This window comes from Mastigoproctus giganteus, chromosome 11 (genome assembly GCF_048544385.1).
Source record: "Mastigoproctus giganteus isolate SK-2022 chromosome 11, ASM4854438v1, whole genome shotgun sequence".
Taxonomy (NCBI): Eukaryota; Metazoa; Arthropoda; class Arachnida; order Uropygi; family Thelyphonidae; genus Mastigoproctus; species Mastigoproctus giganteus.
The window spans coordinates 162942652-162956662 of record NC_143585.1 but is presented as its reverse complement, the minus strand read 5'-3'; the positions used below and the strand labels follow the sequence as shown (position 1 = coordinate 162956662).

The following is a 14011-nucleotide window of genomic DNA, read 5'->3' as shown; positions in this document are numbered from 1 at the left end:
TAGTAGGGAAAAGGAGGTGATTATTTTGTATAAGGCAATGGTCAGGCCACGCCTTGAGTACTGCGTGCAGGTCTGGAGGCCTCATTTTAGGAAGGATGTAGAGTACCTTGAGTGAGTACAGAGGAGGGCTACAAGATTGGTGAGGGGAACGAAGGGGGTCCTCTTATGAAGAAAGGCTTAAGTTATGCAAATTGCAGCGTCTGGAGACTAGGCACCTGCGAGATGATCTGATTGAGGTGTATAAGGCCTTGAATGGGTTGAGCAAACTGAATGCTGATGGGATTCTTCCTCTTGCTCAGATTGCAAACCTGAGGGGGCATAAATTCAAATTGAGGTAAGACAGTTGTACAATATATGTGCGGAAATCTGCCTTTAGCCAGCGGGTAGTTGATTGCTGGAACAAATTTCCTTCTGTCGTTGTGGAAGTTGATAGCTTAAATAAGTTCGAGGAGGAACTGGACAAACTTTTAAAAGGGAATGAATGTATGAATTTTTTTTTTTTTTAGCTGATGCTACATAAGCTTGCTTTCTTGCATCACGTGTCTCGATTACTGCTACTACTATTTATGCGTGCTCAGTTGTCCAAATTTGTTGGTGATTTTGGCCATCTATATTCCCAGGAGCTTACTTTGGAAAACTCCAATTTTTGTAATCGAAAAGCTAATTTAGACCTGGACATGAATAGTGATAATGGGTATGTAATTATTAACCTTCTTAATAAAGATGATGCCTTTACCTTTGATGTGTTTAATTTACACATTGGTTATCTAATATTTCAAAAAGTGTTCATTCCGATATAATAATAATAATAATAATAATAATAATAATAATAATAATAATATTCTTTAATAAGTTAAATGGTATACCACTGTGATTCCATGCAAAGATAACCAGAGGATTCATTCTTACCAAAACGTTAACTATACATGTACTAAGCACAGAAATACAAAGTTGAGCTACAAAATGACCATTAGAAACAAAATATGAGAATATAAAATTCATCGTAATTAAAACATGTAAGACTATAATTCATCGTAATTCATCGTAAAACCTTAATTATAAATTAAGCATAGCATAAAAAGACATCAGCATACTTGGACCGGCACTTGCCCACCTGTCCTTTACATACAGTAAGATAGCCCAAGATGTCATCTCAATACGATTTGTCAAAACACCATAGGTCAATGTCCATGTTGAGCGAGTTGAGAGTGTCCAAAGTCACATTTGGGAAGTGTCTCTTGAAACTTTGTAATCTCTGGAGCCTTGAACACAAAGAGGGAGTACTGCGAAGGTGTCTTCCTGGCAAACGCCAACTAACCGTGTTCCAGATGTTCAAGTAATCAGTAATCATGCTTCGATGAACACAGATGAAGGAATGCCTTTATTTTCCTCGCATGGGCTTTGTGGACTGTGGGCGTGTATTGCAGGTTGGAGCACAGTGCTATCATTGTTTCTCAATGAATGAGTATTGCTGCTATTTGTAGTGATTCCAATATTGCTATTACTTACATTAGAAAATTCTGTCTTAAACTTTTAGCAATTTATTTCCCTTAACTTATCTGCAGTATCACTTTCATAATGCACTTACTATTATCAATTTAAAAAAGAAAAATCCGTAATTTCTTTACTCATTTCTTCGCTCTATTATTTATATGTGTTAACCTTTTTTTATTACTTTCATCGCTTATACATCTGCTTCTCGCCATGGGGTTTGGATGCATTTAGAACAGTATGTATATAATTATGGCACACGTCCTTGTAGCGTGGATGGGTACTGGGAAGCAGCCTTTCTGGTGATCACTGCCTCTCGGTAGCAAAGTGGCTAGAAACAACAACAACACACACACACACACACACACACACATATATATATAATAGTTCATACTGCATATGTGACATAAAATAAAAAGGTAGAGTAGAAAATAGTCTTAATCCTAGTAAATATCTCAGAAAGAGAGGAGACTGGTTTACCATAATCGTTTTTATTAAGTTCATACGCTGCTCTGGCGAGGCAATTTTCTTCCATGGCGCACTGCAAGAACAAGAGCTGTCTATCTTCCAAATACGTAGATCTCTCTACTTCTACTTCATCAGGGACAAGATCTGGTAACTCTGAAGAAACAAAGCGGAAGAAAAAGAAAAATAAATGAAAAAATTAGAAAAAGAAAAAAAAATAGCTAAAAACAGAAAAATAAATAGCAAAATAAAAATAAATTAAAAAAGTACAAAAAACAGCATTGAATTACAGACTAAAACGGAAAATTTCCTCAGAACTCTTTGGAATCACAATTAATTTAGACTCGGATGTCAAACATGAACGTAAAAGAATTTAGAATGGACTAATAATCCTTTGGCAATCTAGATTGGACACATCATCAGTTGGCTGTTTTACGAGAAAATTCTTCCCCAAGAACTACACATTGATGAACAAGAAGATGAATGTCTGGTTCACTATTTATGTTTACTTCATAGTTGCTGACTCCTCACTGTTCGATGAAAATGAAATTATATAAATTTAGGTTGTCAACAACAGATCTATGTCAGTGTGGAGAGGTTGAAGACTGGCACAACATGTACTGTATTCATGCCCTAACTATACGGATTATAGGGCCAGGCTTAGGAAAGCAGTGCCTAATCTTTCCACTGGTCAAGAGTCAGTGTTAGTGGATGCTGATAATTACCGAGCGTTGCAGTCTTTAACAAAAGAAGCGTTTTTGAGAAGACTTGTACAGCCTCAGATGACAGTAATTATTCACGCCTCTGGCCCGAACCCAACTTGAAAATGAAAAATTTGGTGCTTAAGATGAACTGTCTGGTTGTATCTTCACCTCTTTATAGAACAAAGTATTCAAAGTATTTTATTAAAGTTTTACGGGCTCCAGAGTTTCCCCTATCCGCCGCTAAAAGGTCACAGTATACATAGTGTACAATTTAAAGCAACTATAGACAATGATGATGACACATAAAGGCTATTTCCAATGATGACGATACATAAAGGATATTTACAATGATGATGATATATAAAGGCTATTTACAATGGTAATGATAATGATAGAAAATAAACACTGGAATTTGGAGTCCAGCAGACTGATTAGTACATCAGGTAGGAGAATCCAAAAACGGAAAAAGTCTACAAACAAGCTAAGGTTATCAGTCCCCAACAACCAGCTGATTGTTACAAAGATTTATACTTCAAAAGAATGGTTACAATTTCTGGTTTCCAAAACAATAAAAAGGGCCCTAAACCCTTCCATCTAAAGTTAAAAAAAAAAAAACAAAAAAAAAAAACAGTAAAATCTTTCCAACTAACCGACAGACGGCGGTATTTTTCTATCAATTAACATTAGGTTAGTATTTTACTGAACCTCAGGAGTAAGAATTCTTTTCCTCCGTTTAAACATTTTCTTCGCATAGGTGGAGAAGGCAGCATAATACTCAGGACAGGTAACTAGTCTTGCCATTTCAGAGAAATTGAATACATTTGTGAGAAGTTCAAAGTCCAGTCTTAAATCATCATACAGAAGACAATGAAAGACGAGGTGCTCAACAGTTTCTTGAGTACCACAACTGCAGAGAGGAGTGTTACTTAACCCGAATGAGAACAATTTAGAGTTAAGACTGCCATGACCGGAATATAGAAACGTAACATATAAGACAGGATTGAACCAGTCCATTTTCTTATCATAATCAGCAACCTCGGGAAAAAACCTAAAGGTCTCGCTACCCAAGGTAGAAGTAGACCAAGTATTTTGCCACGTTCTACAACATTCATTTCTCATTCTTTTAATGTCTACATTTTCTTGCAAGTCAGTATTATATGTTAAACCATTTACAATCGCAGGAATGTTTTCTCTTCTACAATATAAAAGATAGCTTAACATTACTTCATATTGGATTGGCAATCGATGACTGAGGACCTGGAGAGCAGCTGTAGAGACAGTTCGACAAGCTCTACTTACAGCGAGGAGAAAGAACCTTTGTGCTTGAGTAAAATATTTTTGAACAAGGGAGTTACCGATTCTGTATCCCCAGGCCCTAGCCGCATAACACACAATTGGTATAAATATACAAGAGTAGTATAATTTAATGGAACATTTCTTTACACCAAAAGTACAGTACTCCTGGTAATCTTAATAATTTTATAGGTCATAGCTTTTATTTTCTGAAGTACATATTTTGCGTGGTAAGTAAAATTAAGACGGTCATCAAAATAAATTCCTAAGTACTTTTGCTGCCGAATACTCCTAATAATTTCTCCCTTCAACTTAATAACAGGTGGTCTATTCACATCAAGAGAGCCCTTTAGCAACATTTGTTTTGTTTTATTAGTCGAAACTTGAAGTTTATGTGTTTGACACCAGATATTCAAGTCCTCTAGAACTTCATTTGCTCTGCACTCTAGCTCTCGGCGGGAATTACCAAAAATCAGAATAGCAAGGTCATGTGCGTAAGCTGTCTGAAGGATGTTGTCTCGATCAACCGAGAGCCACCCATCAAGACCCATGTTCCAGCACTCAGGGCCAAGAACAGAGCCCTGAGGGCGGTCCCTAGAAACAGATTTGGAGACAGAGCAGAATCCTGAGGAAACTGTGATGCTGGGAGAATCATTAGCATTAGCATTAGCATTAGTAGAGGCATTTGATGCAAGAAAGCAAGCTTATGCAGCATCAGCCAAAAAAAAAAAAAAAAAACCCACTTCCACTTCACCCCTCTGTTCGTTCAAAATACCTGTCCAGCTGAGCCTTAAACTTATTTAGGCTATCAACCTCCACTACAAGGGATGGAAGTCTGTTCCACCAACCAACCACCCGCTGGCTAAAGGCAAATTTCCGCACGTCTATCCTACATCTGTCTTTCCCCAATTTGAATTTATGCCCTCTCAGGTGATTTTTTTCTGAGCTAGAGGAAGAATCCCATCAGCATTGAGCATGCTCAAACCATTCAAGGCTTTATACACCTCTATCAGATCACCTCGCTGGTGCCTAGTCTCCAGACACTGTAATTTGTAAAACTTAAGCCTTTCTTCGTAAGATCACCCCTTTGTTCCATTCACTAATCTTGTTGCCCTTCTCTGTACTCGTTCCAGCAGCTCTACATCCTTCTTGAAATGAGGCCTCCAGACCTGTATACAGTACTCTAGGTGTGGCCTGACCATTGCCTTATACAAGGGATTAATCACTTCCTTATCCCTGCTGGAAAAATTCCTGTATATCATTGACAATACTCCATGAGCTACTCTTGCAGACCGTCTGCACTGCTCAGAGAACTTCATATCTGCCTGCACAACCACCCCCTTTCATTCTCTACCACTGTCAGTGTAGTACCACAGAGTTGATACGTTGCTCTGGGGTTGCTGTTTCCCATGTGTAGTACTTTACATTTGTCAATGTTAAACTTCATTTGCCACCTCTCAGCCCATCTGCTCAACCTTTCCAGATCCTGTTGCAGTAGCATAGTATCAGTAGTGTCCTTTGACAACCCTGCCCACCTTTGTATCGTCTGCAAACTTGGACATTAAGCTTGATATACCATCATCAATATCATTTATAAATACAGAAAACAATAATGGACCCAACACTGAGCCCTGAGGGACTCCACTAATAACATTAGTCCACGATGAGCAGTGTCCATTGATTACCACTCTCTGTCTTCTCCCCCTCAACCACCCCTTTATCCATAGCAGCAATTTGCCTCCAATGTCACACTGCTCCAATTTGTGTAGCAGTCTTCCATGTGCAACAGTATCAAAAGCCTTTCTAAGATCCAAGTATATAATATCAAAGCTATTCCCTGCATCCAGTTCTTTTGTGATTGCATCATAGTATCCAATCAAATTGGTCAGGGAAGACTTCCCCTTAACAAAACCATGCTGTGTCCGAGCTATAACTGAAGTCTTGTCTAAATGATCCTGCAGTGCTTCTTTAACCAGTGCCTCCATTAATTTTCCTGGAACAGAAGTTAAGCTCACAGGTCTATAATTACTTGTGTCAGCCTTTGATCCTCCTTTGTGAATTGGGGTCACATTTGCACATTTCCAGTCTATGGGTACCTCCCCTGAGTCCAAGGAAGCTCTCATAATTATGGCTAAGGGTTTGCTTACTTCCTTTGCTGCTTCCTTTAATATAACTGGATACATCCTATCCCCCCCCAGGTGCCTTTCTTGTGTTTATCTTCAACAGTTTCTCCTCCACTTTATTCCCAGTTATTTCAAGATTCTCTAACTTACTGCTAGAGTTGAATACACCTCTGGCATTCCCCTCGCTGAATAACTCCTCATGTGTGAATGTCGATGCAAAATATTCATTTAGTTTGTTAGCTACCTGAGCAGGATCATCAACAGTTGACCCATCAATATCAAGTGGACCAATCTGATTCATCCCTTTCCTTCTAGAGTTTACATAAGTAAAGAACTCTTTGCTGTTTTTCTTTGCATCCCTTGCCAAGGATTTCTCGTAATCTGCCTTCGCCTGCCTAACCTCCTTTGTAACTTGGTTGCATATCAACTTGTATCTATCATAGGCTTCTGTGTCATGTGTTAATTTGTAAGTATCCCATGCATTTTTCTTCTCTACCATATGCCTCATTAGTTCATCTGACATCCATTTTGGCCTAAACCTTGAACAATATTTCTTAGTTGGTATGTAAAGCTTCGAAGATAAGTTCTTTGAATGCTTCCCATTTTGAATTTGCTGTTGGTAACATCATCAGTTGGTCCCACTGTATAGAATTTAAATACTGTCTCAGTCCATCGTAGTCGCCTTTACGGAAGCAATAACCTTTCCCTTTACCCCTAATGGTAGTTACCTCTTTGAGTAAATCCCACTTCAGCACACTGTGATCACTGCCACCTAGTGGTTCATTTATCTGCAGATTCTTAATGCATGAAGAATCACTGCTGATAATCAAATCAAGAGTATTACTCCCTCTAGTTGCCTCCCGAACACGCTGATGTAGAAAACAATCATCCAATAAATCTACAAAAGCCCTGCTAGTGTGTGAGTGACCAGCCCCCAAATTCCAGTCAATATCTGGGAAATTAAAATCTCCCATTATAAGACTCTCTGATTTACTGGCCCACTCTATTTCCCTGTACAGTTTCTTATTATACTCACCAGAGTCATTAGGCCTATAGCACACTCCTACTCTCAATTTTGATCTCCCAATGCTTATGTCACACCAAACTGACTCAACACTGCACTGTCCAGCGATGTCGACTGGCTTCACTTCCTTGGTGTTTATGTGTTTCTTAACTAATAGCATAACCCCTCCCCCCTTCCTATCCTGTCTATCCTTTCTGTAGACGTTGTACTCCCCAAATTCATTTAGTTCTGCATCCCTTATATCTGTGTGACACCACGTCTCTGATATCCCAACAATATCTGCCTTTGATGTTTTGAGCAATACCTCAAATTCATCAAATTTATTTACTAAACTCCTAGCATTGGTGTACACGCAAGTATACCTGCACCTGTTTCTATTCTTAGCTACCCTAACACAACCCATGTGTTTACTTGTACCGCAATGGCTCCCAGCAGTCTCTGAAATATCATGCATCTTGTTTTTCAGGCTTCTGCTCATTCTAATAGAAGCAGTGCAAGAATCTCTTTCACCTCTGCCAGTGGCTACTGTCAATCTATTGGTCTTTGTCTCCCCCCAAGCTAGCAGTTTTCCGACCCACCTAACACTGCCTCGATAGCATCAGCAATATTCTTGCACCCTTTCTATTTAAGTGTATCCCATCCCTGTAGAAGCGATCTCTCCTGTTAACAAGTACAGTCCATGCTGAAAAAAATTCTACCCCTTGAGCCTTGCACAATCTTTCCAGGGCCGAAATGATCGACAAGGCTCTCATCATATACTCCCTCCTATCGTGGGAATCAAAGTAATTCGAAAGGAGACGGTAAATAGGAGCAGAGATCCCGGCCTCTCTGGACCTCGCCAGGACTCTCGGCCACCAAACAGTGTCGAATGTCCCTTTGAAATCAACAAAGAGACCAAGGACATATTTAGAATTAGAATTTTGAACAGAACTCAAAACCTGACAAATAGCATCAATAGAAGACCTTCCACGTGTAAAGTCAAATTGAAGTGGGGAACACAGGTTTCTGTCTAAATAGTAATTTAAAAGACGAGAAACAATTAATTTTTCCAAGGCTTTGCCAAGGATGGGCAACAGTGCAATGGGCCTGTAAGAGGCCGGATCATTGGAGGGTTTGTCAAAGGACTTAAGCAGAAGTTTAAGTCTAGCCTGTTTCCAAGCCAGCGGGAATAATCCCGAAGACAGACAAGCATTCAAAAGATTTAATATAATTAATGGGAAATTTTTCCAAAATCTTTTAAGTACAGAAAAGAGTTCTTCAAGGAGATCCTATCCAGGACATTTACCATCCCTTAAGGTTAAGATAGCAGATTCCAGCTCAGTATCCATAAAAGGAGCTTCGGTTCGGGGTCCTTGGTATGATAAATGATCTAATCTCATTGAAGTTTGGATGGTGGTTTCACTGGAGGCAGTGTCCTCATGGAGCAAGCCATCCAAGATGGCATTAACTCCAGTCCAGCGGTTCATTACCATTTATAATAATAGAAGAAAGAACATCGCCGGGATGAACCTTGTTAGTAACAAGTTTGTTGGGTAATCGCCACGGATATTCATTTATGTTATGTTGAACAAACCTTGCCCAGGCAAGTTTCTTCTCTTGGAAAATGGTATTGAAATAACTCATTGTATTACATTTATACAACTCACCAAGTCTGTCAGTGAGCTTTAGCATCCATCATAAAAATGACGGGAAAACCAGATAAACTGATCAAAAAGTCTTCCATGTAATTTAGAAATGGCTCTATGGCCTGCCCGGCCTGACTACTTTGAGCATACGGAGAACCCACAAATTTTTCCAAAACAGCCTTCCAAGCATGCACATGCGCATGTGTGGAGCAGAGACTAGAAATTTTTGTTACAGTAATGAGGGGGTCAGCAACCACAAGGGTGGCCCAAACCCTGGTAGTGGCGTTCCTCTTTATAGAACAATTGATTTTGCTGTAGATGAGCAAATCTCAACTTTTTTTTTTTTTAAATACCACACGGGAATCTCTCTCTCTCTCTCTCTCTCTTTTTAATACGCCACGGGAATCTCTCTCTCTCTCTCTCTCTCTCTCTCTCTCTCTCTCTCTCTCTCTCTCTCTCTCTCTCTTTTTTTTTCCCTCTGGAGTGGGTCCCCAGAGGAATCTGGCCCACATTTTGGCAACATCAGGTGGGTCACAGTCTCGAATTGAGACAGAGCACTATTGGAACTGGCTCACCTTCCCGTGGTGTAGACGAGTACCCAGAATCATCTCTACAGGTGACTGATGCTTCTGGGTAGCCAAGCGGCCAGACACAACAACAACAGAATACACACAAATCTACATCATTTACATATCTGGGACATTTGTAGTGATACCGTTCTTCACAGAGATACGAGGCGGATATGAACTGACGTTCAAGGAGCCGCCCTTTACAAAAACACATGTCCACATGAATAAAAAAACCAAAAATGAAATTAGCGCATTGTAACTAAAAAAGTGAAAGGTGAATGAAGTTATTGTATTACAAATATAAACAAAATAAGTAAATAATGAATGCTCTTCGTTGTAATGCGACAGAAATTGAAAGATACTGTTGTACAAGTTAATCATCCAGAAGAAGGCCAGAGATTAAAGAGGTTATAATCAGTGGCGCGTTATCCTATAGGATAACGCGCCACTGATTATAACGCGCCAAAATGACATCTGCCTAAGGCTCCGTTCAGACGGGGCCCCAAAATCACTGTTTCAAAACTCATTGCTGTTTTTTACTAATATTTTTAGGTGATTTTTTTTTATCGGAAACTGAACATTATACCTGCCAAGGTCAATTGGCAATACTTGAAGCTTAATTTGAAAATTACGTTTTTTTCAAAAAACGTAATTTTCAAATCGATAAAGTTTTATCGATTTTGATGAAAATTTTTTATTTAGTTCTTCCTTAAATAGTTGAGTCAATTGAAAAAGCCAACGACTGCCTTGAAATGGAATTTGGAATCCCCATCTAAAGATTCCATTTTGCTTTGCGCCCCATGAAGGTATGACGCGCCACTGGTTATAATAAGAAAAACACAGATAACGTAAAACACTTGAGAAATAGGGAATAAAATTAAAGAAAAGGCAAAAACAACGTAAAATGCAACAGTTTCAGAGAATCACTAGGCGCTAGATTTGCTGGATAGGAGTCGGAGCAGAACGAGGAATTGTTCCACGATATTATTATACTGACAGATAATGTTATTACTTTTGTGGAATTCCGATCGGACATTCAGAAATCACTTCCATGAAGTGAACAAATCTGGATGTTACGTAATCATTTCCATTAAGTGATTACGTAACATCCATGCACAAGGCATATCATTAGGCCTTGTACATTTCATCTTTGAACATTATCTGTACACCATTTGGCATCTCTCGTATTGTGCAATCACTTCACAACTGTGATGGCATGTCGCATTACCAGGGTACCTGCCCACCCACCGATGATATGGCTTTAAGAAAGGCTGCTCCACTGTCCAGGCCTTGAGCGTTCGACTCACTTTGGTGGCCGAGCGTCCTTGGCAGGCTCAGGCAAGTACAGATTCCTCAAAATCTCTACTCCTGCATTAAAAGCTATCTATGTGACAGATCTGTCAGTGCAGAAACTCCCTACTCAAGGGTGATCAGAAAGATCCACAGGAGATGCCCACAGGGCTCGGTCCTAGGACCAGCTTTCTGGAACATGGTCCTGGATGAGTTCCTAATTCAAGATCTTGGGCATGTTAAGTCCCAAGACTATGCAGACGATTTGATCCTTTCCGTGCCTGCCAGCTCAAGAGCCCAGCTTGAAATTTCTGCTAACCGAGCACTCTGGCTCCTCCAGGAGTAGGCTACCCAGCACAATCTGACAATCTCGGCTGAGAAAACCTCCAACATCCTCCTGAAAGGGAACCTAAGCTCAACCAGACCACCGCAGATTAAAATCAATGCCACAACCATCAGCACTGCACCCAGCTTAAGCACCTTGGTGTAATCCTGGATTCAAAACTGTCCTTCCACCCACACCTACAGTATATCCAAAAGAAGATAAGAAATTACACAGCACTGGTGGCAAGGGTCACCCGCAGGGACTGTGGTCTAAACCGACGTACCCTAGCCCTGTTTTACAAAGCAGTCTTTATTCTAGCCATCTCATATGCTGCAGGGGTCTGGTATCATTGGACAACTATTGTCACAAATCAGAAGAAATTAGAAATTAAGAAATTAGAAGAAATTCAAAGAGCAATACTACTTACCATCACCACAGCCTGCTGCACGGTGAGCACTCCTGCTCTCCAAGTCCTTGCTGGAGTCCTCCCTCTACATCTTGAAATAATTCGATGCGGCATGTTGTATCATCTGTCCATAGGAATCTCCACTACCACCATTGGATTCACCACCAACCCAGCAATCAATCGCAAGACAGAGATTGTTATTTGATTTTTAGGAGCATTAGCAACTAAGACCATATTGCTCCGTGGCTATGCGGTGGTCATTCCCTGACTTTTTCCGCATCCTCCGTATTTGGTGGAGAAGCGGGTGCCTCCCGCACTGCTGCTCCTGCCCACCTGGCTACGGAGGTGCCACAACACAGAGAAAAGGCGCCTTCTCGCTCACCTGCAGGAAGCCTGGCAAGACAGATGGACAACGTCCACTAATGGGGCAATTACAAAGAAATTCATCCCTGAAGTAACGTTCACGTTCCCAAAAGCCCCAAGCTGGTTTTCCCCTGGCCTGTACATAACGTACCTCCTCACAGGCCACGGGTCGATACAAGAAAAATTAACGTCTCTGGCCATCACAGATGATCCACTGTGACGCTGACGAATCTTGGCACCATATAATGTATGACTGTCCTGACTATGAAGACTTGAGATCTATTCTGATCACAAAGATTATTAATTTGCCAAAGGAATAAGAACATATATTAATTCATACCCATCACAATTATAAATACTTCAGCACTTTTGCACAGGATGTCTTCAACACTGCTATATGTGTGGCTGAAACAGTTTTATGCGATCTTTGTGAAATTCTGATCCTTAATCATCTGATCATTAGATGGATTAGATCATTAGATAAGGCTCTCGCCAAGTTTTTTTTTAAATTTAATTTAGTTAATTAATTTTTAATGTATTTGTTTTACTAAGTTATATACGAATTAACTTTAACGTATTACTCTTTTTCTTTTGTAGCTGCTGAACTTCAGTATTAATGTTGTGCTGTACTGTATATATATTCTTGTATCATTAAGGATTCAGACAATGCAATAATCCTAATGAAAGAAAATAATGAATATAAATTACGCATAAATGAAGATCTGGCAGTAATAAATTTTAAACTTTTATATATTTAAAATTATTTTAAAAATTATAAATTTTTATAACTTTTATTACATACGAGACGTTCTATGGATTTTTCCAAGTTATGGAACTTGTTGAATCTCTTTTTTTTTCTTTTAGTATTAGCTACATACCAAGAAAGCCATAGGGTTTTCTTACTGGTTTGAGTGTAGCGAACAATATTTTAGAATTAGATAAACTTATGCTGTCCTGATTAAAAAATAAAATAACTAAATAAAATTAAATACACTGTAAATACCTATTTGTTTTCCTCCTCACATGGGTAACTATCCAGCTGAACTTTGAATTTTCCCGGGCTGTTAGCTGAAACTATGTATAACTTATTCTACTAATAGACAACTTTCTAGCTAAAAGAAAACTTTCTAAAATCCACTCTAAATTTCTTTCCCTGTAATACGAATTTATGGCTTTAGATTCTGGAATCGTTAACAGAAGTGAAAAATTTTACTGTCCCCTCTCAGAGCATTATGGACTTCAACGAGGCCTCATCCTATGGTTTCCAAGTACTGTGGCCCACATGCATAAAGTCTTTTCTCATACAGGTGCCCTTTTGCAGATCATCAAGTTGGTTGCTCATCTTTGGGCTCTTTCAAAAATTTCAGTAGTTTCCTTTTAAGCATCTGAGTATACCTCAGATTAGCACTGTAGCTGAGAGAAAAAATGAGGGGGAAAAGTGAGTTAGAAAAATATATTGAAGAGGAAAAAATTGGGAAGATAAGGGCACTTTATCCTCTCAAACTTTTTTGTATGAGTATAAAACAGAAATGGTAAAGTTAAATATTGAATATAAATATTGCGGTGATAAGTTGAAATAAATGTTGTAGGTAAGGATAACTGGAAAGTAAATTCTTTAATAAGATTGAAAGTATTTGGATCAGTAGATATAGAATTGAATAATGACACAGTGTATCTTGTGATTTAGGTAAGTATTATCTAAAACAAGTAGTGCTAATTAGCGGTTTCACGAATTATATGTACGACCTTAAGAAGTTACGCAAAATAATTTAATTATACAAGTGTAATATAAATCGGGCACCATTCATTTAGTGGCCATTCTATTAGTGATAGAACATCATATGATTAGAGAGCATTTATGTTGGAAAGATTTGATGGTGTTATAGGGGCTGGATTTTAAGGATGATAATTGTTTTCATTAATAATTATATGGTGAAATAAAAGTGCTCAAAACTGAAATTAATAGAATTGCTTTTCAGCGAAAAATATTTTAGGATTAGATAAATTGAGCAACACATTTATTGAGGCATTTTTATACTTTATATATATAATTGTTTTATTTTTTAATGAAATTGGTTTGATGGTAGCGAACAATAGTTTTGGATTAAATAAGCTGAGTAACACTGATATGGAGCTATTTTTTATACTGAAACATTTATCTTTGCATACGCGGTATGCACAGTGGGTTGCGCGTTAATTTAAATCGAAAGTGGACAACTGCATCAAGTGTTTACGTTTCCGGTTTCAAATTATTTTATTTGTTGCCAAGCTTTATATAAAACACAGTTAATATAATATTTGCAGATTTATTATATATATATATATATATATAT

The 14011-nt window shown here is 38.7% G+C and overlaps 1 protein-coding gene across 2 annotated transcripts in view; it reads right to left on the bottom strand.

Moving 5' to 3' along the window:
* The window catches only part of Loxl2 (Lysyl oxidase-like 2), a 152247-nt gene that overhangs the window by 36013 nt on the left and 102223 nt on the right, over window positions 1-14011 (bottom strand). For both annotated transcript variants that reach the window (XM_090385564.1, XM_090385563.1), the window contains exon 5: window positions 1972-2112. In XM_090385564.1, the coding sequence (XP_090241690.1) occupies window positions 1972-2112 (141 nt within the window). The remainder of the gene's footprint in view (window positions 1-1971; window positions 2113-14011) is intronic.